Genomic DNA, 27,107 nt, shown 5'->3' with positions numbered 1-27,107 from the left:
TCATCTCTGATTAGAACCCTGTATCACTTTAACTTCTCTTTTTCTTACTCTTTCATTCACAACTTGATTAATAAGTTTAGTTCTGAAGCTTATTTTGTGTCATCATTCCACCTTTGTCTTTGCAACGAATAGCCCACATATGTTCACAGAGATCTCATGTTTTTCTTGACATCTTATCAGTGAAACATTGCCTGAACTCACTATCAACAACTAGCTGATCCTACAGACCAAAACAGTTATATGGCTTTGCAAAGATCCCATGCATGCTCTTTCTGCCTTTTCAGACAGTGCTGATTTGAAAGACCCAGAGGATTTCTGAAAGCATTCTGAAAAGTAAATTCCACAGCATGGATGCCACATGTGCTCTCAATAGCTCTGTCTCCTCTGAAGTTCAAAGTGATTCAAAGTTCACCCAAGTTGCCTCCAGACATACTCCATTTCTGTAAGTCCTCTCATGAGCACCTGAACCCTGAAGAGGAACTTCAGAATGATAAATGAAGAGATTGCATGATAAAGTTTGCATCGCCTAAAATTTTCTGAGTCAGACATAGCTATGGAGAAGAAAACTGCCAATCAGCAACTAAAAGCTTACCTCAAATGAGGACCATTTGGCCTTAGTGGTGGTTGCCAAGATATGGCAATAAAGGACTCACTGATCGGAGTCACAGACAAGGGACTGATGCCCTCAGGAGCTGTTGAAGGTGTGGTCACACTGGTAGGCAAACTCTCTGTGCAGCCTCCTAGTAAGCCATTGCCTCCAGAACAAGCTACTACAGTGATGGAGTAGTTTGTATATGGTAAAAGATTAGTCACCAAGTAACTTAACGTTGATGCAGAATTTCCAGCAATGACGATTCGTGGATCAGGCATGCGAATCTCGTAGTTTAGGATTTCACCATTCTGTATCAGAGGAGGTTTCCATGAGACCTGAAAGAGGAGAAAAATAGAAAAATAAATGACTCACCACAGAAGGAAAAAAAAATGATGTAGTGCGGTATAAATGGACACAGGCGTAAACTCAAGATGGGCTTTTACTTCTCTGTCAAGACAGACTTTGTGTATGACTCAGGTATCTGAGACTGATTCTTAAAGGTACCTCAGGTCAGAAATCTAACCTTTAATTTCAGAGAGGGTTTCTGGCCTGGGGTTTCAGAGATGGTACTAGCCATTGAAAAGCTACTATCAAGCTGGACCAATAAGATGGGAGTGCTCCACTTCACTCTAAAGGTGTTCAGATGCATTAGCAAAAATACACTGACCATCATAAATACCACTGTTATTTATTTGCTTAAGATATACTGCTTGGTATGTTTGCCTATTACTGGTAGAGTAAGAACAAATCTTGTTTAATATTTGCATCATTTTCAGAAATGTGTAATTGCATTAGCTCCTACAACAGCCAAGACTTTTCATACTTCTTATATGATGAAATTTCCTATTTTTACTTTTCATTTTTCAGTAATAAATTACATCGCTAATACCAGACGAATAACATTTTTTCCATTTTCAAAATTATAAAAATTATGCTGAGAATACTGCTATGGTTACTGTCTTGATTTGATTTATATATATATTTTTTCAAATGCATTTTATGTATGTACTATTCTTACCAATTCCAGTTAGGAATCATACCCAAATCATTGTACCATAAACTGTGACAAAGTGCAAGGATGTTCTTCATACTTTTGTAAGGCTTTTTGCCACTGTATCATGACAGAAGGGATTTCAGTCCAATGCAACGAGGATGTGTAACTATTATAAAGAAACTCAAAGTTTGCATAATAGCATTGATTAGTCCTTCATTCCCTAGAATTCTCAGTGTAGGAAGTATAGCACCAGTTCTTTGCTCATTCCTGTGCCTGTTTTCCCTGCTATTGACCCACTCATCTAAAACAACTGCTGCCTTTTTTCCTCCTGTGCATGGGATATGCAAGGTTCGAATCCAATGATGGAAAGGACGCGGATCTGGAGAACATCAAGATGAAGACATGTGAAGAATAAAATTAACAAATATAATAATGAAGTGGTGATACCGAGGTACTTCAAGGTGAATGTTTTTCAATAACTCTCTCCAATATCTGAAGGAAGTATCTTTAAAATGGTACATACACTATTACAGAAGGCCATGGAAACAGAGACGCTTGATTTAAAAGTGATTTTTAAAGGACTCCTGGGGATTAGGAAGTGTTATATCTTAGGTACAGAAGGACCTCTCAGGCTGTCAGACTTGCAAGAAACCTGGCAGCAAAGTACCAGAGAAAGCTGAAGGATTTTGATAACAGAATCTGGAATACAATTAAACAGAGAATTAGAAACAGGGTGATTTTGAGTAAAGACAGCACAAACAAGATTATTGATGCCCACATAGGAAAGGCTTAGCTCTGGCTAATTATCAAATGCTGCATTCAGATTTCTGTTACTTGTGGTCCCAAACAATGATCAAACAAATAAAGTACTATAAACACAGCACTGCAAAATTTCACAGAAGGTAGGACACAGTTCTGCACTGTTCTCACAGACACTGAGCAGATCTCTCGTTCTAAAGTAGTTAATGAGATCTGGTTGTAAGTTTAAGAAGCAGACAAGAGTGGATTATTAAAGCAGGCAACAGGATTTGTTTTCAAGTGCAGTTTTGTTTTGTTTTCAAGTGCAGTTAGAAAGCATTCAGGTCAATAATCTTTGGGTGAAGTCTCCAATCCCAATGCTTTTTGTTGCTATCGTACTGCACGCACCAACAGGATGCGTTGTATATAGCACAGAAAAAGGGGAGTGTGCATGGGTTGCTTAATTTGGGAACTTACTTTTGAAGCTACTGAAAATGCAGAGAAAACATCAAGGCATGGAACACCACAGCAAAACACACATTTCTGCAACAATTACATATTTTTGAGGTATACCACCCGTTCTGAAATTTTGCTTTGGTGAAGTGTGACTGAAGATAACATATTCTAGTTCTCTTTTTAGAGTGCTAATACAGTAAAATTTGTCATTACCAGCAAGAAAAACCATTTTACTTGGTGCTAAACGCAAGGCAGCTTCTAATAGAAGAAGTGTACGTCAAATGCTTTGGAACATTCCTGGTATTACCCTCTCAGAAGAAAACACTGTCTAAGAATGCTTACCTTATACAAAATCTTATTTATAATATTTTTTTTTCCTTTACACTGCATTTTAGATACACAAATTTTATGTTTAGCCAAACAAAATTACTTAATATGACGAGACTTGTCATATATTGTAACTCCTTTACATAATGACTATGTTAATGTTGGGAGAAGAACAGATACAACTCCAGAATCTCAGCTCACAAGTCTTATACACTGACTTGCACTAGCCACTAAAGCCTGAAATACGGAAGTCACCCGGTGTTCCTTCACAGTATTTGCTGTGCACTAGGAGATAAAAAGTCCCATAGTGTACATAACCTATATGCTACACGGGGCTTACACTGGGAAATTTTTCAGGGTTGTTTTTTTTTTTTTTCTTAAGAGGAGTGAAAGCCAAGCTGAATAATTCAATCAGCAGGACCATAACACAGAAATGAAACTTATTTTCTTCTGTGCATGGGTATATCATGCAAAGATATGAAGAGTAGTTATTGTTTTAACATTTTTAGAACTAGACAAAAGAATGACCAAGGATACCCACAGACACTGGCCAGCTGACGTGCTTTGAGTTACCTATGTCAGCTTGCAGTGGCAGGACATGCAGCTGCCAACCAGCCTCTCTCTCTTCGGGAAGGAAAGCTGTTGTCTCTTCACTACAGTGACAGGCCAAGGTCAAGGGACTGCCTGACCTATATGATGTAAAGGAAGGTGATGGAGGCAGCTTGGTTAACACACATGACACTACTGGATCACTTCTCCACTCCGATGCGCCAAGGTTTGAGGTAAGAGCTTGGCAATGCATGAAAGCAGGAAAGCTCACTAGACAGGCTGTGTTGGAAGCAGTAACAGTTTGTTCATTGATTTGAAGCTCAGCACTGAGACCATGAAAGAGGATGCCCATGAGGAAGAGAGAATAAGGTAACTACTGGGAGAGATTAACTGATTCAATGTAATGACTCTGGAAGCTGTCATTTAAAGATCAAAGCACCTTATTTTCTCCACCACAAAATTTAAGGAGACAGAAATTAGCCATTTTCTCCCCATTAAACACTTATAACCTTGAAAGTCTTTTTTTTTTTTTTTAATTATTTTTTATTTTTTATTTTTTTCTGTGACAGCAGTTGAAACCCGCAGCTTAATTCTGAGCTATGGTAAGGGAGGCATTGGCACTTAACTATTTTAATAGTGCAGGCCTGGCTTTAACAGTTTGTTTTTAAATCAGCATGTTTGGCTTCATTTTATTCTAATTTCTCTTTGCTACTGCTTGTAATAGCTACAAACTTAGAGTAATAAATACACTACTGAGAGCTTTTCAACATTGGTCTCAGAGCGCACTGTAAGTCTCAAATCGCAAATGTTATCATTTAAGTTTTACAGATGAATAGACTAAATCCCAGAATAAGTTACATAACAGAAAGAAGAAAACCTGAAAAGAAAGACTATCCCAATTCTGCACTCTAGACACTGAAGCACCGTCCTTTGCAAAAGAAAAATAAAAAAAATCAGAAATAGTTGGGTGATTAATTTTGTCATGAGGTCTCATCTGACCTCACCGAAATTATACCAGTTTTCAATCAGAAGCCAGTATCATAGCACAAAAGCAAATCCTGACTGAGGTCAATGATAATTACTTGTATAGACTTTGCAGATGAATTACATCCAGCTTCAGCACTATCACAGAAGAACTGTACAATCACGTTTGCAATAACAGATTACTGCTACAAAAACTTCTCTAGCTCTCTCATAGGTGGGGGGATATACAGATGAAAACCTGATTAGTTCACCTCGCTGTATGATCTGTACTAAATGAGCAAGCTGTGCAAGAAATCACAATTCTAAAATGTGGAAAACCTCTGGTGTGTAAGTTAAGGATGTTCCTATGGGTGTTGGTGTATCCTAAGTCGCTCAAGCAGCACTTATGTGGCAAATAAACCAAGGTCTCCCCGACCTTAGCAGCACTACAAGGCAATCTTCACACAAGGATTGATTGCTCCTAAATAATTTCCCCAATGCACCAGGCATACCTGCATAAAGCTGCAATAGAAGTGAACAAATCCCAACCTTTTTCCTCCTCCAAATAAAGCTGCTAGATCTTCTTGATTCAAGGCCTAGACACCTTTAACATTCAAGGAGTAGACGTCAGGTTGCTCATACTCTTAAAATATTCTTAGACAACTGTCACTTGAAGCATTTTGAGAATGAAGAAACAAAACACTAAGAAAACTACCTGAAGGAGAGGAGAGGTCTTCTTATCAACATCATGCTTTACCACAGAGGTAAAATGCTAAAGCATCACCTTTGCGTTATTCACCAGTTTCAGTGACCATGGAGTTATTCCAACAATTCCAACAACATCCAACCCTCTGTAATCAGAAGCAACTTCACAGGGCAGCACACATTAAAGCATGAGATAAAAGAGACTTCAGAACATGCATCTATGTTGGTAATTTCATAGGAATTAGGTAAATAATAAAGGAAACAGCTTTCTTTCCACAAATCATACTCAAACTGTAACTAAAGCTATTTCATAAGTTGTTTAGCTGTTTAAGTGGCATCCATTCCACACAACTGAAATCTTTCTCTCTCGGGCCTTGTAGCTCCAGCCTCTTTAAAGAACAACAATGACAACAGGCATTTAGCTGTTTACTGTCCAACTTCTGAGCCAATAAAGGACAGAATTCAATTTATATTTAATATATATAATATATATTTATATATATTATATATATTATATAATAATAATTTATATGTAGGGTCCTGTTAATTTTGTTTCCTCACTTTAAGATCCAATTTATTGGTCAAATCTGAGAAATAGTTACTAGAAATAGCTACTGTAGCAATAGGAAAGGGTGCAGACTGCATCACTTACACATCTGTGGAGAGCAAACTGCTCAATCTGCAGGCTTCCACTCTATCTGTCTCTGTTGCCACTTCTTACACGCAAAGAAAATGGCAGGTGAACTGTAAATCAAGTGATTGTCATCTGAGGGTGACAAACATAAATGGCACTGGAAATAAAAGCCTGGAACCCTTCCTCAATCAGAGAGCCATGAGGAAATACTTGAGAAACAGAAGTAATTACTATAGAATTAATAACGTGATCCGAAATCAACATGAACAAAAGAAATTAGAAAGAAGAATGACAGTTCAGTGCTATAGAATCACTACTACGCTGCATTTCTCAACACAATATGCACATAACATAAATTAAGAGAGAAATCAAATTTTTGTTTTTCTCATTTTGCATCTAATCATTTTGAAAGAAATTTCTGCAGCTGACGTTATAATGAAGGAATACCATAGCACAAGAATTATATGCCAATAAGGTACTTATTTCAACCACCCAGGATGAAATCAATCTCCTATCACCTATCTGCACACCAAGAAAGATCTTTCCTTTGTCTTAAGAGAAACTTCATGATTAAGTACAACTCATGCCACCTCCTAAAAAGTTACACAAAGAAAGATAGAAAATGGCTGCAGCTTCTTGTCTATGGGCAGTCTAGTTGGCAGCACTGGTCAGCCAGGGAAAACAAGACAGGCAAATACTCATCAGCAAGTCCCCAGTTGAGCCAGTAATTAAGATTATAGCTGCCTTCCCTAGGCCAAAGATCTTAAGGGAAAACTACAGCAGCAAAAGGGAAATCTTTCTATTTAAAGTTAAATGGCCAAAGTTGGAGAATTTACAAACTGCAGTTAATTTAATTCAGTGTACACAGCCACATAATGCTTTTCCTACACAAAGAACTCCTTTAAATAATTATTCACTTTGTAAACCAGCCTCTTTCTCGAGCCACTCAACCTAGCTACATTCCTGAATGTCATATCAGTGTGAAGTGTCAGATTAAAGCATCACAGCAATTGCAACCCTCACAAGAAAAGGAAACAATTTCTTTGATACTTCTGTACATTCAGGTATAGCAAATCTTGTGTAACAGAAATAATGTTCATGGCATTGGCATATACTAAATAAGTGGTTTTCGCAGTTGCTGAATACCTCCACTTCACTTTGGCATTTAATCAGCCACAAAAGCAGTTTACTGTGCAGTATACTCTACTACCACGAACATTATCAATTCAGCAAATATTAAAAAATATCATGCAGGTGTCACAGAAATGGGTACGTTAAAAATTATTGGCAGCTTTACACTTCCTGTTGCACAAAAGAAAGCAAGTTAAATGTTATTGAGAGATATCAGTCCATTCTGATTAAAATAGAATGTTAAAGGAGCACATACACATCAAAAGTGTTTATGCCAAGTGACCTGCTGTGATGATATTTTCCTCCTTGCAGAGTGAAAGCTTTGGTCTATGAAAATAAGCTGTATACTCAAGTGAGTACTATCCTGGAGTGCTTTGAATTCCTCACATCCTCAAATCATTTATATTGATTCTATGACTAAATAAAGGAATGGAAATATGTTTCTCTCTCTCTCTTTTAATAAATTCTCTCTGTTTTCAGTATAAGTAAATATTTGCACTCCTGGTTTAGGGATTGGTTGCACTGACAACTGAAAGCCTCTATTGATTTGCAACCCTGGCTTGGTAAAGGAGTCTCTCACTAATCTTTCCCACAGTGCCCTTCCAATACTTTCTGTGCTAACCTGGAAGGACAGCTCTCTCTAGGGCAAGGGGTAATTAAACTCCCATACTGGCTCCCTCTTGAAGAGATAGCTTATTTTGCATTCTCTGCTTAAGATTCACCATTGTAGCTACTGAATAAGACGAGAGTGTTATAAAGCACAAGCAGACTCCACAAATTTGATTTGATGGTAGGCTACTCAGGAGAGAAAGCCTGCCATTCTGGGACTCCAGAGTTTAAAGACAACAATGTAAAGCAATCCCAAATCAGATCCAACCCACTTCCACACATGAAAGCTTTTCAACCAGCAATTGATAGTCCTTGCAAAAAACATCACAGTAATTCTGGCCTGGAAACTACTCGGGCTGCTCTTAAAGTAATGTCTCCCATTCTATTATATTGGCCCATGACAGCAGAAGCGGATGTTGGTGGCACGACAGTAGAGATTGAACTTTCCTGTCAATATCCCTTATGTATTGTTGCTGTGTGACAGATGGCAGCAGAGGAACAGTCTGACAAAATGGAGTCTGATGTGGAAGTGTGTATGAAGCAAAGGTGTGTTGCTGAATTCCTCCATGTGGGAAAAATGGCACCCGCTGACATTCATTGACACTTCCTAAGAGAGACCCAATAGTGATGTGAGTACAGTGAGGTGGTGGTGGTGTATTTCAGTAGTGGTGACAGGACATGGAAGACAAGCCTTGTTTTGGATGATCACGCAGATGTTTACACGAACGGCATGCAGGCTCTTGATCTTCTGGTGAAAATGCATAGCTGATGGTGATGGTTTTTAAAAAAATAGAGAACATTTTCAGCTTCAAAACACTATAAAATCCTCTTACTGTGCTCTTGTAACTTTGAAAAAAAGTAGGAGGCAACTTATAGAGCAACCCATGTACCGTTAGTCTGTGATGAAGACACAAAAATGGCTTGGGGAGCTATCTATACAGATCTTCTACCTTGATAGAAAGATTAGAGCAAAAAAAAAAAAAAAAGCAAATGGATTCCTCATATTCTTCTACAACAGAACAATGACACACGCCATACAACAGAATTTCAATACTATAGCAATGTCCACTAGCTGCTTTCAGAGTCTTACCCTGAAATGAACTTGCCACACATTTTAAGAGAGTGAAAGAACCATACCATTAGCAAACTAACCCATTTGACTTATGAGAAGACTAACAAGGAATGTTGCTTCCATCTGCCAAGAAGCAGAAGGTGAGAAAACCAGTGGGTGCAACAAAGTTGTTCCACACTTTTTTCAGTTATGTTCTGCAATGAGCTCTCTTGCACCTATAACCTTATTTCGGTTTTTAGAAAGTATCGTAAATGACAGTAATAATAAAATAATAAAAGACAAACAATCTCTTGCTGTCCCGAATAAGTAAGATTTTTATGGGACACTTACAACCTTAGAAATCAGAAGTAATGTTTAATTGACAGAATTTGTACCAAGACACACATGGCATTTTTGGGTGCGTCTTGCCCTGAAATTATGAAAACTATCAAGTTAAAAAAAATAAAACTAACTAAATTAAATGAAATACCAGATAAGTTGGAAGAATTTCTGTCAGCACTGTCAAAGGATAGCATAGTTCATACACCATGAAAGAGAAATTTCACTACAGGTCAGATAATTAGAAGACAGTATATTTGGAAAAGCATATACTTAAGTCACTTTTATCAGTTAAATGCTGCCATATTTAATTTTTAACATTTTAATCTAAATATTTTAATCAAGAAAAATGAAATGCAAAATCAAGGTGTGGAAATAAAAACATTTGAACATCAATATCATTGATAGAAATTAGTCTTAAACCAAATAAACACGAGACTCCAAGCAGAGAAAACCAAGCTCAAAACTGCAAGAGCAGCAGTGACACAAAGAATGTCCACAATTCGTACAGAAGGTCATACAATGATGATGTTAAAGGGCTTTAAAGAGCTCTGAATGTTAATGATAGACTGGATAAGAAGAGGAAAAAAAAGCATTCAAATTCTTGGGCAAGAAAGGAAAAAAAATTCAAAGCGTTGTTTTATCGTAATTAAATTATTAGAGAATGAAGACTGCACTGTCTGATTTCACGTTTCAGAAGAAATAAATGATCAAACTGACTTACAGTATTGGTAGATTCCTTAATCTTGGAACTGAGCAAAAGAAAATAAAATTACAGCTGAGCACACACCTCTGATCTCAAGAAGATACCCAGTAAAAAATGACAAACCTGCTGATAACTCGTGGGCTTTTATAATTGGGATTGAGTGTTGACTGCATTTGGAAAAAGAAGAAAATATGGGTAAGATATAAAATTATTATGTCCTTATCACATTAACTGAAGCATTAAAGGTTGCAGTGACTTTTTTCTCCACAAATACAGTTGAAGCCAGTGTGTAAAAGCTCACGTAATACAACATGGACATGTGCAAGCAAGCCCCTGAACTAGGGCTGTTGTTTACTCAGCATTATTTCTTCTGGTAAATCCATGAAATATGTTTTAGTTTAAATTGTGGTAGATGTTAAGATGTATTTACAGAAACATGGATAGTAGAGTCTTGGAAGTATATAACCCAGATCTCCAATAAGCAGTCTGGCAATTCATCACAATTACTAGTGGTCGATCATTATTAATTCTTACGGTAACCACTGTACTCATACAGAACTCATTTGCCATTAATGTGGATGTAACAAGCAATTCCTTAGACATTAAAACATAAGTTTAAGAGCTCAAGATTTTTTTTATATCTAGTAGTGAGTGGGTTTAATCATAGCTTAAAATTATGCACAAACAAAGCAAAAAATCAGCATTGGTTTACTGCTCAGATTCACACCCTCAAACTGCTTAGACTGCATTGGTAACATCACTGTGTTTACCTTTTGAAAATACAATGTATACCAAAAATAATAAATCTAACAGATGAACTTCAGTCTTATGCAAATGTCCTTTGTTTTGTGCTCTGTTGAGCAAGCTACTGTACCAATACTTTTGGCATTAGTACAAGACTGAATCCATGGAAGCATGTGTGTATTTACACAAAAGAGGCTTCTAAGCTACAAAAATCCCTCTTGTTTGGTTACACTAATTTCCCTTGAATGAAGTTTGTATGCAAGCCAAAACAATGGTAGTTATCCTGTCCTCTAGAGTTCATTCCCAACAGAACGATGCAAATAATTGAAAACTTCCTAGGTAGCCCTCTAAGACTATTCTATTGTAAATCAGGAGAACAATATTGCTATGTTTTTCTTCTTTGCTACTTTACAAAATCTGATTGCTATATATTAGGCTTACTGAATTACATAAAAAATCTTTTTACTTCTTAGCATTTTAATGAAGCCTTGAAATATTGGGGAAGGTAGTAGGTTATTTTCTGATCTGATTAGGGAGTTAAAGGTAAGCATTCAAGTTTAATATTCAAACTACATCAGGTGTATACAGAAAAAAATGAACTGGAGTAAAATGGCAAGAGGCTAGCAAAAAGGGAAGATGGAAAGGAATGTAATGCTTTTGAACCAAAGGATAGATGCTAATTATTTAGCTACCCCTGCAGCAAATAAATGTTAGCTCAGCCAGTAGATGTCTCTCTTAAATACAAGTCACTACAGGACAAACCTGTTAAAGACATGAAGTGATGAAAATGATCTCTACCTTAACTGAACGTGGTCCTTGCACTTCTGCATTTGGTATCTGAACACCCGCAGGTCTTGATGGTCGAGTGGTAACTTCTGACCATGCACTGCTGTTTGTGCCTCCATTAACAGTGCTCATCAGTATCCTGTATTCAAATTTCTGCCAAGGGCTCAGAGCAGTACTCTGGTCAATATAGCTCATGGACTGACTGAAAGGAAGAGTCACCACAGTTGATAGTTGTTCGGTTCCTTTTACCCTCCTTTCTATTGTAAGATTTTCCACCAAACCATTTGGGTGAGCAGGTGGTTGCCAGGATATAACCACAGAGGTTGGAGTATCAGAATACAGATCTGGAGCAGGAATGCCTTCAGGTACATCTGGAAGAGTTCGGATTGCTGGGGTCTTGGGTGAAAGAGAACATCCTTTATATGTGCAACCCTCTACCTGAAACTCATAGACAGTGTAAGGATGCAAGTCTTCCACAGTGTAATTAGCGCTAGCTCCTGTCACTGTAGCACACAGTTCACCATTTTGGTAAATATTATAATGAGTGATAATGCCATTTGGCTTTAAAGGATGCTGCCAGGTGATGCTCGCTGCCCTCGATGTAGCATTCAATAGCAGAGGTGGATCTAGAGGTCCAGGCTCTGTAACAGTGAAAAAGAGAAAGAAAAATTACTAATAGTCTGTTATGGTTATTGGTCAAAAATGGTACCCATCAAGAGGTCTTCAAAATAATGAAAGAAGTTCAAATCTACTAAACAGTATCTCTTTAGAACCCGTAGGCCTGGCAATTCAAGGGATGAACATAGCTCTCATCATAAAGGCAAGCTGCTCTGTAAGTATACTTTCCCTCCGCCCTCCCTCTCTGAATCTTTTTTCACCACGTACCTCAACTGTGTCCTATCGATGCTGTTAGCACGGGGAAAAAATGTAAGGCTAAGTATCAATATAGAATTGCAGTTCTAGCTATCGTTGATATTTTCTAGAGCACTAGCTACTAATTGCAACCAACAGCACAGCCAACAAAGCTGCATATTTTACAGCTCAGTAACCCCTACTGCATGTCTCATTATATATTCAATATTTTACTTCATTCTGTTTATAATTCTAATCCATTTTTTGCAATTTATCTACTCCCTGTTAATATTATAGGTGATTTTTTACTGTGACTGTGACAGAAGCTGCCGATTTAGCTCTTTCACCTACTGATAAATAAACAATGCACAGATCTGACCTTTAGGTTAACAGGTTTTATGCTTGCTCCACTCAGCACTCTAACTGATTCAATTATCATAAAGGTTCAGGAGCTTCCATGAATACTGAAAAAGACCGACCATATGCCTGCATAGGTGTTGTGGAACAGCAAATACTCTGCAGCCCTCCAGAGAAATTCCTTAATTGTAAATAATTTCACCGTGCGACACAATCAAGTCACCTTGAATGCAAAACCCTCAGCCTGTGGAGGCAAAGTGTTATTTAAGCTTTACTGGGCTGCGTTAAATTCTGCAATTTGAAGGGCTGTTAAGTTTTTCAATTGAAATTTCATTTAAAATGCAGGTGCTTTTTATTATATTGAGGCTTTACTGCTCTCTAGGTACAAGCAAGAACATGGTGCAATAACACAAATCTGGCTCAATCACTGATCAGTAACAGCTGTAATTCCAGAACATTTAGCATTCTTATAAACCACGTCCTGAAATCTATAAATTGCTACAGCAGATCAAGAAAATACTATATTCCCCCTATTCTGCCCGTAGCAATTTTGACATTTATGAGGTTTTCCTGTGAACATTACATTTTATTGAAATCTTAAAAAAAGATATACTTGGATTTAGTAATTGTTTAAAATAGCATTAGGCATGGGGACTTCAGGGAGGCAAGTTTCAAATATTAAGGGTTGAAAATTTAAAATTCATTAGTGGTTGCAAAGACTCCAGGACATGACAAAACATATGCTGAATTCCACATCAGTCAACAACACTATCATTTAATTCCTAGTGAAGGAGCATGCTGTCCAAACCCAAAGTAGCAGTATCTCAATAGGAAGAATAATTCATTTTACCAGAAATTAAATACTTCCTGCTAATTTTAATGTAGAGAGAGAAACAGAGAGTGAAAATAGGGACCATAGGAAACAAATTCAGCACAAAGACTGGTTCTTTCTTTATTTTAGAATAACAGCTGAAGCAGTCAGAAGTCCCATTTCTCCTACTACATACAGAGAGATGTAAATCAGGATTATTGCACTGATGTCTGTGGAAACAGTGACGTAAAAGTGGGACAGCAAGCTTTTTCTTTCTTTCTTTTTTTTTTTTTTTTTGCTTTTACATTTGAAAAGGGACAGTGTTTTTTTTCCTTCATTATATGATGCATCACAAAGCAAGTCCATAAAACCCATCCATATCACTATTCCTGTTCTACTCTCAGTGATAATAAGGACGGAGTTTTATATTAATGCTTGTGCACTCTAGGATTAATTTAGATCTCTGAATTTACAAGTATAAAAGATGATCTCTTGTAAAGAGCAATCCAATTCTATTTGCATGTACTCTTGGGCAAAATCAATTAGGTCATAAGCTGGAACAAAATTTGGTCCATTCTCTGAAAGACAGAGGAGTGGGGATGTAAGCCTGAATTAGATGTGTATTCTGTAAAAGAAAAAATTTTGCTGGGGTGAAAGAGGGAAATTTGCTTCGGAATTGAAGACCTTGAAAATAAAAGATGCTGCAAATTCTTGTTTAATAGGGTGAAGGGAGATTGAAAAATGAGCTAGAAACTAGCAAGTTTCTTATTATGCTTCATACATTTGGTTAGCATATTGTGAGCTTCTGCAGGAGGAAAAAAAAAAACAAAGCAAAACAACAACTGAACAGTTTGTTGTGAGGGAACAGATAAGTCTTTTTGTTTCTACTGAATAAGTTGCTGATATTACAGGTAAAACATTCAAATTGAACTCCACCTACCCCGAGTTTAGGCATATTCCTTAAGGACAATCTGCAATGTATGGGAGGAGGTGTCAAACAAAAATTTGGGTCCCCCTAGTCCCTCCCTCCCCCTTCAAAAACCCATATTTTGGTAGTTAGCATACCTACCCATACATTCCCTACTGCCCTTTTAAAAGAGAGACTTTTAGCTCTCAGTTCAAACAAGACATTTGAGAGATGCTTAATTGGCCCCACTGGATGGGAAAGCATTAAATCCTGGTCCCTAACATTCATCCCGTATAGCTGTTTTTTAAATGGCAAGCAGAATCATCTAATTTCTATATACAAATCAACTAGCATGATACTGCTCGGTTGAAAGGGTCTCCACAATTATGTAAAATGCGAGTATTAACTATAATTGGGATAGTTTGCTAATACAATAAAAAGCTCTGAACATGAGAAAAGTTATGCTCGCAGCAGTAGCTATCACTTTCTAAAGTAAGAATTCATGGATGAAATGACATGAAAAAGATGGTTATAAAATTTTAATGGAATGATAAAAGGCAAAAGTCAGCCTCTCAGCTGAATTCTTAAAATCCCTATATATCACAATCAGCTCCTTAACTGTAAAATCAATGTGGAGTATAACATGTTGTCAATGTGGTTGTCACTGGAGGGAAGACAGCAAAGTATGACAGCTATGCAGCTCAGTCTTACAATGATGAAAATAAAATCATAAGGCTTTTTACATGGATGTAACTGTTTATAGAAGAAATTAATGAACATGGAATTTGTTGGCATATTTTTCTCTAAGATTCTTAGTTTGTATTTTAAATAATTTCATTACAGTATTAATACTGGAAGCTACTTTCATTTTGGCAAATGAAATTATCTTTTACGGCAGGCTATTTTGCTCATCTGCTTCAAAAGTTCAGACTCTACTTAAAAGGAAGGCACAAAACTATCATTAATCTTTTGAAATTCCCCATCTAGAATCACACATTTGTTTACTTATTGTACAGATGAGGGGAGCCAGGAGCTCTACTCTCCTAGATATATTTCAGGGGAATCTATACTTTCATTAATATACTGAGACACGTACCTGGACTTCTGCCCTTTAAAGCTAATGAGAAATACCTGATTTGCTGGGAAACTCTCACTAAGCACGATAGACATTATGGGCCTTTTACACTTGAATCATTTACTCTTTTCAGGAACACGAACAATGAAATTATACATATTAACAAAGTGTGGTATATTTCATATGTATCCAACAGAATATCCAAATTGTGCAGCTCTGTGCATAAGGGAACACAAGAATCTTACCACACTAGATCACATAATTTGTAAGTCATTAAGCTGTTTGTGCAGAGACTTTATCTATATGAACCCCTTAAAATACACATTGAGACCTGTCACCAAAATACTCACACTTTTTGCCCATTTCTAATCCAACTGCATGTTGCTTTCAGTACTCCAGCCAGACAGCCAGGAAGAATCTTCTTATTCCTAGTCTATAGGCACGTATGAGCAGATTATTCTATTTGTCATACGATCATCGTATCACATTTGCCATATTTATACGTCAACTTAGCTGTTCTCTCTTTTTGTTGTTCATCCTGTCATGTATTTCACGTGGTTCTCTCTTCCATGCATGACGTTTCCATGTTTTACCTTTTGCTTCAGTTTTCATCTAGCTTTCTTGAACACAAGTGGCCATATTCACATCAACTAACTATGGATTAGTTTATATGCCTAAATTATATGGACCCAATTTGCATACCTAAATTGAGAGTCTAGTCTTCTCAGATACCCAACATAATCAGTGATTCAAAAAGCAGCATTGCAACTCTCTTGTCCTAAATTGCTCCCTGGAGGAACTTCTCTCTCTCTACAGACTACAAAAGAAACTTTGAGAGAACAGGCCTCCCCACCGTGAAAACAAAGCTCTACGGTGAGTGTGCCACTGGAGCATACAGTAGCACTCTATATGATAGGAATAACACTCTCTGTGCTTCATCAGCAGATACATGTTGATGTAAGTTTGATAAATTGTAGGAACATCCTTTTACTGTTTCTTTTTCCTCTAGATATGTATTGATCTCAAGTCATTACTTCATGGTATGACACTACTTATTGTAACAATTGTCATTGGACACTGGACTGGACTGTACCTTTTACAATACAGAGAAAATATGGATTTGCAACCACAATCTAGGAAAAAAAATATGGGCTGCCTGATAAGCAACTCAACTCTCTCAAGTAGTGCAAGCCAAGCACTTATGAAAGTGCTTCAGTGAGCGCTCACCATACTGGATAGTTATGCTGATCCATGGGACTAAAACACAGCTTTCTGAAAGAGATAACTGAGATATCTTCCTGCATGGAACTCACTGGACTGCAAGTAATTTCTAAGACTTAAAAATCAGGCATCTTTTCTCGAAAGTTGCAATTTTTGGTCGCTCAAATTTCACCATCCATAGAGCTATACTACAAGAGTGGTATAACTGCCACAGGACTAGGTTCAGATAACTATAACCAATTCTTTTACAGTTTCCTTCCCAGATAGTTCAAAGACTTACCACAGCAAAAGAGAAAACCTAATTGTCATCTGCTTTTTATATCTAGAAATTTTCATTTTATTTCTGAATGCAATGCATGAAATTCTGCTTTGGTTCAATGGTATACACTGACCTCTCAGTTCAGTAGTGAATATATTGACTGCAAAGCAGTTACCATAAATTTACTCTTACATTACTGAAAGAAAGATCTAATCCAGAAATTTCATCAGCTGTTTCTATTATGCAGTAAATAGTTTGATGCTATGCTGACCAAGATCACCGGAATGAGCATCTTTTATTAACATGTTTAGCATGTTTTAAAAAATTCATAGGATATATACATTATTCTAATCTGTCACTGGCAGGTTAGAGTTTAAAAAATGCATGGAATCAGTTACTAGCGCCATGCGCATGTAAATGGAAACATCTGGAAATTATTTACAGCATTTTTCCTCTCTTAAAAACACCTCAAACCTACTAATCTTTACATTAAGACATTTTATTACCAGATACCATAGAATATTTACTGGAGGTGACATATTGAAATGTCCACCTCTCAAAAGAAGATAAAGTCCGTGGGGTGGAATGCACTGGATAATCTGTTCCCTAAACAATACAACCTACAGCCTTAGCTGTTAGCAAACACCAGGGGAGTCTGCATGCTGACTCTAAAAAAAAACATGGAGGGTAGAGAGGGGTGGAGGACCTGTGGCCAAATTCTGTGATCGCGTGCAAGGATGGGGACTTGATGATACTACTGGAATTTATAAACTCTTGTTTTCATGAGAGCTGTCAGTGGGCACAGTCAAATTCCTTACGGGTGGTTATGAGAGCCCATTTGAACACAACTAGAGGAATTGAGCAGAGTGTTATTTGTGAATACATAATCTTGATTGTTCAATATACTGAACACATCCGGATTCATAGTAAAGAATAGGACATCACTTAGAATCTAAGCTAAGCTGCCCCCAGCCCCTCTGATATCCAAGGACAAGCTAGAATACTTGTTTATTTTCTTCTAAATTTCTTTGCTCTTTTCACATGACAAATATAATAGACTTTTACAGCAGCATTTTCTAATTTTTCTTTAATCATTCCAACATCCTCCTAGATAACTAAATATTTTTCATAAATAAAATATGAAATTTACTATATATTGTGAAATTATCAGATTGCACTAATGTAATTATACTTCTTTTAAAAGTGGATGTGATGATTTACATTTACTGCCATGGGGCACAAACGCACATTAACACACATATATGCATTTTATTTCTATAGATATGTTATCTTTGGTGAAAAAAAAAAGACATATAATCACTGCATAGAATTCAATAAGAACAGAGTACACACATATATCTTGCCGGAGCAAGAGATACAGGAAATTTCTACTGTCAAATGTTACTTTAAAAAGTCAAAGTCTATTGGTTAGCATGCCCAGGAATTAAGTGTAGTTTTGCAACAAGCTGTCAGTATAGGCAGTTTTATAAGAAAAATATTGAAGTCCTGACAGAAATACTGCTTATACTCAGTGAAAATCATTCAGTCTTAAGCAACTCAGTTGAACATCCTTTCACAGAGGGCAGCTCTCTGCAGTGACACCATCACCAGAGTCCTTTGTCATCAATTAAAGTTTTTTTTGTTGGTCAGTTACAATGATTGCTGGATACTAGAGACCATACATCTGTACGTATTCTGCAGCAGTATAAATACAAATGGAATATGGCATTTTATGAAAAATATTTTTCCCCTTGGAGACACAGTTTATAATGGAGCTACAGAAGGGTTTTTTAAGGTACAGTACAGGATACCGCACCATAGCTAAAGAAGCAAGTGGGTTGCTGATCTTAAAATACTTGGATGGTGTAAACAGTGGTAGATAAATTTTATATATTTTTCATTCTTATATTTAAATTTGCTTTGGAAGTATCTACTACCTTCCATACTAACTTCAGGCATCATTGCATTTGAGTTTTGCAGAGGTTAATGTTTCATCTTGCTGCACAAATGCCATCCAAGTTATACAAAGCAGCTAACTTGTATAGGTGTAGGTTACTCCAAAAGTAATGACTTTATTTATTTCAGTGGAAACTACAACAAATACAGAGAGTGCAATAACACTATTTGACAGAGCAAACTCTCAGGTGCAAAACTATTTTTCAGCTTAGTCACCACTATCAGCTATGCTTTTTTGCCAGTGAACAAGAGCCTGCATGCCATGCTTGTAAAAATCTTCAACAGCAGAGCTGACCTGGTGTCACCACTACTGCCTCACTGCTCACATCCACTGTTTCGTTTCCATCAAAGTTCAGCAAGCATCAATGAATGTCAAAGGTTCCATGGAGAAATTCAATGACACACCTTTTTTCATATGCACTTCTATGTCAGACATAATTTTGTCATACTGCTCCTATCTGTTGCATGGCAACAAAATGTAATAGAATACTGGCAGGAAGGTTTAACCTCTACTGCCATACCACCAAAATCCACATCTGATGTCATGGGCCAACATAATGAAATAGGAGTCATTACTTTCAGAGCAGATCTAGTATTTACTGATATCAGAGAATGTAAGTTGAAGTTGATTCTAAATTAAATGATATGACTGTTTTATCTGTCTTGAGGATACCTAAAATGCATGACAACTGAACAAAACTTTTCATTCCCACTGATCTTTGTTAATTCAAAATAGTGATCTAGTGGTCTGAAACTGAGTTTGTCATTGCCAGTCCCATCACTTTCCATATTAACAGTTTTATGTCCTGCAGACTCATGCGATGGAGTTTGTTCAACAGTTCCTTGATTTAACAAAGAGGTGCCAGCATCTCAATAGAGCCTTTTCGGTTGGATTCTGGGTTGGATTTTGCATTTGATACAGTCTTTGAGCAATATTACATAACAAATCTGGAATTAACTGTATATACATACACAAAATCTGCCTTTTTAAAAAAAAGAAACATATTAATTTAATCTTACTCTGTAGTATGGTATCTAATAGCTGACTTTTTGGTTTTTTTTTCCCCAGAAAAGTGTTTTTTTTTTTTTTTTTGTCTGTGATGGATGAACATGTAGCAAATTTTTGAGAAATTAAGTATATTATAAAGAGATTTTTCCTTTTATATCTTGCCTGAATGAGAAAGCAAGACATTTTGAATGGGAAATATATTGGGGTGAAGTTGATGATATAACATAAAATCCTAACTTACTATCTTCATTACTATTTCATCTTTACTACCTGCACACCAAAGTGCCTTAGGATGTTGCTCTGTTTTACACTGGTATGACATCTGTATTTGGGACTGTAAATTTAACCTGATGCTCATGAACCATTGTTACAGTAAACATTCGGTGCTCGTGACACAACTTAGTTTTTGTCCTTTCTCTCAATGGATAGCTGTATATTTTGAGAAAACAACTTGAAAGAAAACGTGCTTTCACAAATGGATAACAATTTTCTTTGAAGTTGAACAAATAATTCACCAAAGAAATTTATCTGAAAAACCTACTCAAGCTCCAAATATGTAAATATTTATTTGCATATAACACCTGTAGGTAATTAGCTAATATAAGTAAGCTGTGAACTTCTTTACATACTGAAGATGCATTATCTACCCTTGCAAATCTTTGTTGAGATTCATTTCTTGTATTCTAGTTGTTCTTTTATCAAAAATGAATATCATATTAAACTTGTATGCATTCTTAACCTGAATACAACCCGTCTCCTATGACTATTTAATTAATTAATATTGCAAAGATTATTTGACTCTGGTCAAATAGTTCACATAGTGCTGTTTCTTGCTATAAGTAGGAGGAGGAAGGAAGTGCATTTTAAAGGCATCACTTGCTAGTATAGGTAAAAAATATTTTTGTACAAAGTAGTAGGTGTAGAATTTTAAAATTCTGTTTCTGGGATTTTGATACGGGGCAAGAGGCCTACATAAAACACTCATTCCTATACAGTTCTTCTGGAACATATATGAAAGCTGTTCTTTAGCTTTCATGGAAATAAATAGGAGGCATTTCTTTTAGAGTCATTTACTTAGAATCAATTCCTCAAATATAAAGGAGAAACAATTAAAGAGCAATACTTATTAGCGTAACTTAAACTAGCCATATATGAACTCACATGCATGGAGAGATGTTATATAAAAAAAATAAAGCACTACTTACCCAGATATGTATTTAAATATTCATATTTTATGAAAATCTAAGAAAACAGATATTGAGCCCTCAGGAGTTATTGTTGTAAATGCATATTCAGGCAGGAAATAGATTACTAGCATTTAACTGAGAAAGCTAGATATCCAAATGTGTACACAGGCAGCTGATCTGTTATTTCTATTTTGTGCTAAGTTGAGTTAAATAAGAGTGGACTGCTTACTGTCCTCTGCTGTAGTCACTGAAGTCCAGTTGCTATAAGCATGGCCATAACCATTGGAGGCAACCACCCTCACCTCATACTCAGTATATGGCTGAAGATCTCTGATGCTGTGTTGTAAGGAAGCAGTCGGGCTGGAAAGCAACCTGCAAAGAAAAGTAGCATGAGATACAGCTTTAAACATCGTAGCGCTGAAAGGAATGACTAAAACATTACGTCTCTTGAAAACAAAACCAGCCACCCTAAGGGTGAGCCATATTTAAAATAACAGGACTTTTCTTGCTCAACAGTTGATGGTGGCCTTGCAATGGTCTGCGTACTCTAGAATGTCACCAGCAGAATGCCTCTGCCGCATCTGGAGTCGGTAGCTGGGTGCGCCTGGGGCGTTGTTGCGAACTGGTGTAGACCAGACAACCTGAAGACTGGTCGGAGTGGCAGATGAAAGCCTCGGAGGCATCACACCATCTGGAGCTGTCGAAAAGCATGGATGAATTAGAGCAGAGAAAACCATGGACAACATATGCCGGGTAGAAACAAAACGCTCCATATACTGGAAAAACTGTTCCTCAGGATCAACAGCAATGTTAACACGGTCCATTTAGTTTAACATTTTCACTACTGAACTAAGATTTTCTTTTTATTTTCTTTTTTCCAAAGCACTTAATATCATTTTGCTAAAAGCAAACCTCCAAACACCAAAAGGAATTCAGAGGCAACATATTCTCTACCACCTGTCCATTTATTATCTGCTTCTCCTTGTGCCCAGTTCTGCAACACCTAGAAGCTAGAGATATTCTCACAGAAACATTACTGAGCAAGACTAATATCAATCAGATCTTTTATCACTGTGCTACCTTCTCGCACTTAAATTTATAATAATTTTAAAAGTAAGCAAATGAAATTTTAACAAAAAATAAAGGTACTCAGGTAGAAATCAAAATAGATTCACTTAAGTCTCAGTCTCTAGCTCACTGTTTTGTTAAGGAAATTAGTTTTTATGAAGTCCAGGAACTGCAGATCAAAATCTGTCACTAATGATGCCACAAATGACCTTTAACTGCTGCAAATTTCACTGTATGCAGTATAAAGAACTATGCCAACTTGGAGTTTATGGCTTTGTCTGTTTTTCTTTAAAAAGAAAACAATCTGTTGGAGAAACTTTCTGTACATAAACACATCTGGAACTCTTATATACAATGCACGTCTGTAGCTCTTTTCCAGAGAATTAAAACACTAGAAAGTTATTGCCTTTGTCATTTAATCTCTTGTATAATGGTTTTGCTTTTCATGGTCCAGTAGTTACTGTTTGCTTCCTTCTTTGGTCCTTTCAACAAGTATTTTTGTTGCTGTTATTTTCTTCTTTCCCTCTATTGAAAAAACAGTCTCGCAGATCTGTAACTCAAGGTGCAGTTATAAGCCTCAAGGCATAAGTTGTAAGATAATGAACAGTATTTTACAGTAAGTTTTATGATCTTCATTTATGAGGCAGTTACAAAAAGGGAAAGTAACAGACTTCGTGAAACACTGTCCAAATTCTACACTCCCTGGAACAGATGGAAGGATGGCATCTACTCTGAAAAAAAATTACCAGTCATATACCACATTTTTTTATATTGACACAGGCACCCAAAAATATGTATGATGCGTTTCATGCTGATTACTCATGCTTATGATTGGGGAACTTCAAAATTCTTCATATCCAGTTCCAAATTATATTTTATAGAAGTGTACAAGACATGGATTGCAGCAATCCGGAGACTCATTCCCTTTCCCTTAAGTTCAGGAACCACTAGTGGAATCATAGAATGGCTTGGATTGGAAGGGACCTCAAGGTTCCAACCTCCCTGTTACAGGCAGAGTTCCCAGGCACTAGATCAAGTACTATATCAGAGTGCCCAGGACCTCATACCACCTGGCCTTAAACACCTCCAGGGAGAGGGCATTCACAACCTCTTTTGGAAACCTGTACCAGCACCTCACCACTCTCTCCATAAAAACTTCGCCCTGACATCTAATTTAAATCTACATTCCTTTAGATTAAAACCATTCTTCCTTGTCCGATCAGCATCTATCCATGTAAAAAGTTGATTTCCTTCATGTTTATAAACTCCTTTTCCTTCCAAACTCCTTTTGGAAGGCTGCAATGAGCTCTTCCTGCAGCCTTCTCTTTTCCAGGCTGAACAAGCCCAGTTCCTTCAGCCTGTCTTTGTAGAATAGATTCTCCAGTCCCTGTACCATTTTCATACGCAAAAGAATTTAAAAGAATTTTCCTTTCCTTTCCTTCCTTCTTTTTTTTTTTTTTTTTAAACAAAAGCTCTCTGCTGGCATATCTGAGAGTTATTTCCAAGTATTCTACTACTGAAAACTGGCACCTAACCCTCCAACACTCTTCCAGATGATGAAGTGGACAAAGATCTCCAGTTTCCCTAACTCCCTTCCCCTTCTCTCTGTTAGTCTGAAAAGGGCAACATAAAAATTCAGGGGTTCAACCAACCTGGCTGCCCTTGGACCCTTCTTTCTGCAATACAGGATTTTTGAGTTTATGGATATAAAATACAGCAAGGCTTTCAGAAAAACATTATCTCATAGAGAAGACATGGATAAGATCGGAGATGAGGTAGTCTTAGTATCAAGTATTTCAAAATTTCAGAGCCATCTTCACATCTCCCTGTTCTAAAAAAGTACAAGATTTTTCCTGTCATAGAGTGTTTCATGAAGTTGTTACCAGGCAAGCTCATCCACAACAAGAAAGACAGCACAATTATAAAAACTTATATTAGAGGATATTAAAGTGTTTACATAAGCTGACACTAAAAGAAAGACTCAATGTCCCTTCAAAGCAGGGTACTGTCTCATTAAAAACTATCTGCAGGTTAAAACACACCAATTGTTTAAGTGCACACAAAAGTTCTCTACATAGCAGAGAAGCTACACCTAACAATGAATTTAATTAGCTGAGTTATAAATTCACCAGGAAGCCAAAGTTCATACTGTTATTGAGGAGGCAATGTGAGCAACTCAGTGAGGAAGCAAAAGTGTTAAATTTCCAGCTCTGTCAGGACACATCACTTCACCTTTGTCCCTCTTTCTCAATCTGTTAAATACAGATAATAATACTTATCCTTCTTTGTAAAGCTCCCTGAGATGCGAAAAGTAAAAGCTCTGATTAATCTTTATGTACGTATAGTGATGGTTATTACAGTGATACAGGAATGCTCATCAAAAAACAAAGATGTAGCTGTCTAAATGTCAATAACAACTCACAGTGCAGATGTTATTTTAATGGCAAAGGTAATCTCAGCTAAATGTTCAAATCTCTTCTACCAACAAAAGCCCAACATAGGGAAGAGTAGAAAAATTGGACAAATCTCTTCTCTGAAAGTCAACTAACCTGTAGAAGAACTCTACCTCACGACTTTCACACAAACACATTAGAATATTCTGCAAATTTATTCCATCCAAAAAGATTCCTGTAGCTTGAAGAGAATGTCCTTACTACGTTCTTCCAAAAAGGAACTGGGTAGGACTATACAATTTTGGCGCCTCTGCTGAGTCATAATGAAAAAAGGTGCTCTGTAAAAATAATTACATTTTGATCATTAAAACTAAAGAGCACTTACATCCAAATCTGGCAATTCTAAATTGCATACAGTCCATTTGTTCACTGTTTCAAACAATCCTCATCAACAGAGTCTTCAGTGCAATGTTTCCCTCAATTTAACCCTTTTTGCTCAATCCATATTCTCAAGAGACTCCTTACTACCCAAGTAACAAGTGGCAACCAGCAATAATTCTACTGAAAATTTCTCAACAGAAGATCCATGTACCTAACAGCTTGATATATTGCCTTTAAGATGCAATGTTGCTCAAAAAGCTTCCCTCCAAGCTTTAATATTGCCCTCAGGAGGCAACCACTCCACTTGCAGCCTACTGAAACAACAACTTTACTAGTAAATCCTCACTTAGCAGGGCAGAAAGTCGGACTTTGTTTGAAGAAATTACAAAGGCAGAATAAAATATTTAATCAGATGTCAATTGTAATCAGAATATTAATTAATAACTCCACAAAATAATAAAAAATAGAATGCTACAATCTGACAATCATATACTGTATTCTAGACACATAGGTACACACAGATGAGTCAAGAAAGATCAGATTCCTACTTCACTGCTAAGTGATCTTTGAAAACCGTTTTAACTTTTTGCTTCAATTTCTTCATCTTAAATAGCACATACAGTAGTCCGCAGCTTCATATGTAATTATTTATGTGAGGGCAACTGTATTAAACAGTTGCCTAATTTTTGGAGAAATATTCATAATGCTTATCATAACATACTTGAAATTTAAATTATCTGAAAGCAGACTTTAGGAAGAACTAGCAGAAGTGAAATATTTGGACAGTAAACAATTAAAAAAATGTCTGTACAATTATTCTTTAATAAGATGAAGAAAAATCAGAAGAGTTTGTTTCGGTATCTAGCAACTTGATATAAACTCAGTGCAACTTTGGTGAAGTGACACCACATTTAAGAGTTATCAGACAAATACTGGATATCCATAATATCTTCAGATAGGCAGATATAATTGGAAGTATGCAAGTGTAACTCTACAATTCCCTACATCTATTTGTATGAAATATTTAGCACATCTTATCTAAATATCTTTCATACACATGTATACAAATTATAACTGCAGATATTTAACTACAGGGGAATTAAAGTAGATACTCTGCTGTTTGTACCATAACACAAAGGAACAGTTGCAGTCAGACTGTGCTTAGATGAATGTCTTGCTCAGTCATGGCTACTCACTCTTTTCCAGGTTCAATTCACAAATCCCATTTCTTTATCTCATTACATTGGTTGTTAGATACTCCTGATTCATTTTCTATTTTAGGTGCCCATACTGAGATCATCTCATTACAACACTTTTTATGGCAATCTGTTCTGCAATTTGACATTTGTTTCTCCTGATTTTCCAGGTATGCCTGTTATCTAGTTGTTTGTGCAGTCCAAATAATTCCAGATATTGTGTTCACCGTAATTCTGACCATGGGCATGTGTTTTGTTTCATTTAACAGAAAGACAAGCCATGATGTTGGGCCCTGTGTCATCACTAGAAGGGCATGCTAGTTATAAACCTTTATCTGTTAGCAAGATTGCTTTTTTTTTTTTTTCTTTCCTGTTTCATATCTTCACTGGTTTGTCTTTTAACCCTCTTTTCCCAGTCATCTTTCCTACTCAGTGCATAGTGAATACACAAACTAGTTTTGATTTTTCATTTAATGCACATTCTCCTCCACACTGTCTTACATCTAATCAAGATACAGAGTATTCTTGGATACTCTTTTTAATCTTGTAATTTCACTGATTTATGTTTTCAGTTACAGATACTATTCTCTCTAGTAATACATCTACCAGGAACAACATAGCCCTATTTTAACTTTGTTGCACAATCCCATTTAACGTATGTCAATGTATTTTGGAATACACAATGAGGAAAACCTGTGGTGACCTTCATGCTTTTCCCACTCTGGGGCTCAGAAAGTAAAGAAAGCTTTGTTTTGTGACAAAGCAACTTAAGAGACATGAAGCTATGGCTTAATTTTCATAGTGCAAGTAAATCAAAACCTGTTTGCACTTCATGTTCCTGAAATTTTATTTTCAGAGGTATAATTATAAACAGGGTATAAAAACATCTTGATCTTTCTTCATGATCTATCCTGTGTTATTGATCTGCTATAGTAGTAATTTCAATTGAAAAGGAGTTGCTTTGTAGATTTGCTAGCTTTCAGCATTAATATTACTTATTAGGTAGAATAACATTCAGAAAAACAAAAATAGCAGGTTCTAACATTTTAAATTTGTATTGATCTGCATTAATCATGTGAGCTTTAACTGCAAATTTTCCTTCACTTGCAAT

General features: G+C 36.5%; 1 protein-coding gene across 1 annotated transcript in view; it reads right to left on the bottom strand.

Annotated features, from left to right (window-relative positions):
* Positions 1-27,107, bottom strand: part of USH2A (usherin) — a 389,040-nt gene that overhangs the window by 114,567 nt on the left and 247,366 nt on the right. Inside the window, exons 39-42 of the mRNA XM_031595830.2 lie at positions 21,505-21,655; positions 21,188-21,330; positions 11,337-11,965; positions 593-927 (exon numbers count right to left, since the gene is read on the bottom strand). Coding sequence (XP_031451690.2) covers positions 593-927; positions 11,337-11,965; positions 21,188-21,330; positions 21,505-21,655 — 1,258 coding nt within the window. The remainder of the gene's footprint in view (positions 1-592; positions 928-11,336; positions 11,966-21,187; positions 21,331-21,504; positions 21,656-27,107) is intronic.

Source organism: Phasianus colchicus, chromosome 2, assembly GCF_987193195.1.
Source record: "Phasianus colchicus chromosome 2, bPhaCol1.hap1.1, whole genome shotgun sequence".
In the NCBI taxonomy this organism is placed as follows: Eukaryota; Metazoa; Chordata; class Aves; order Galliformes; family Phasianidae; genus Phasianus; species Phasianus colchicus.
This window is presented reverse-complemented; position numbering and strand designations above follow the sequence as displayed.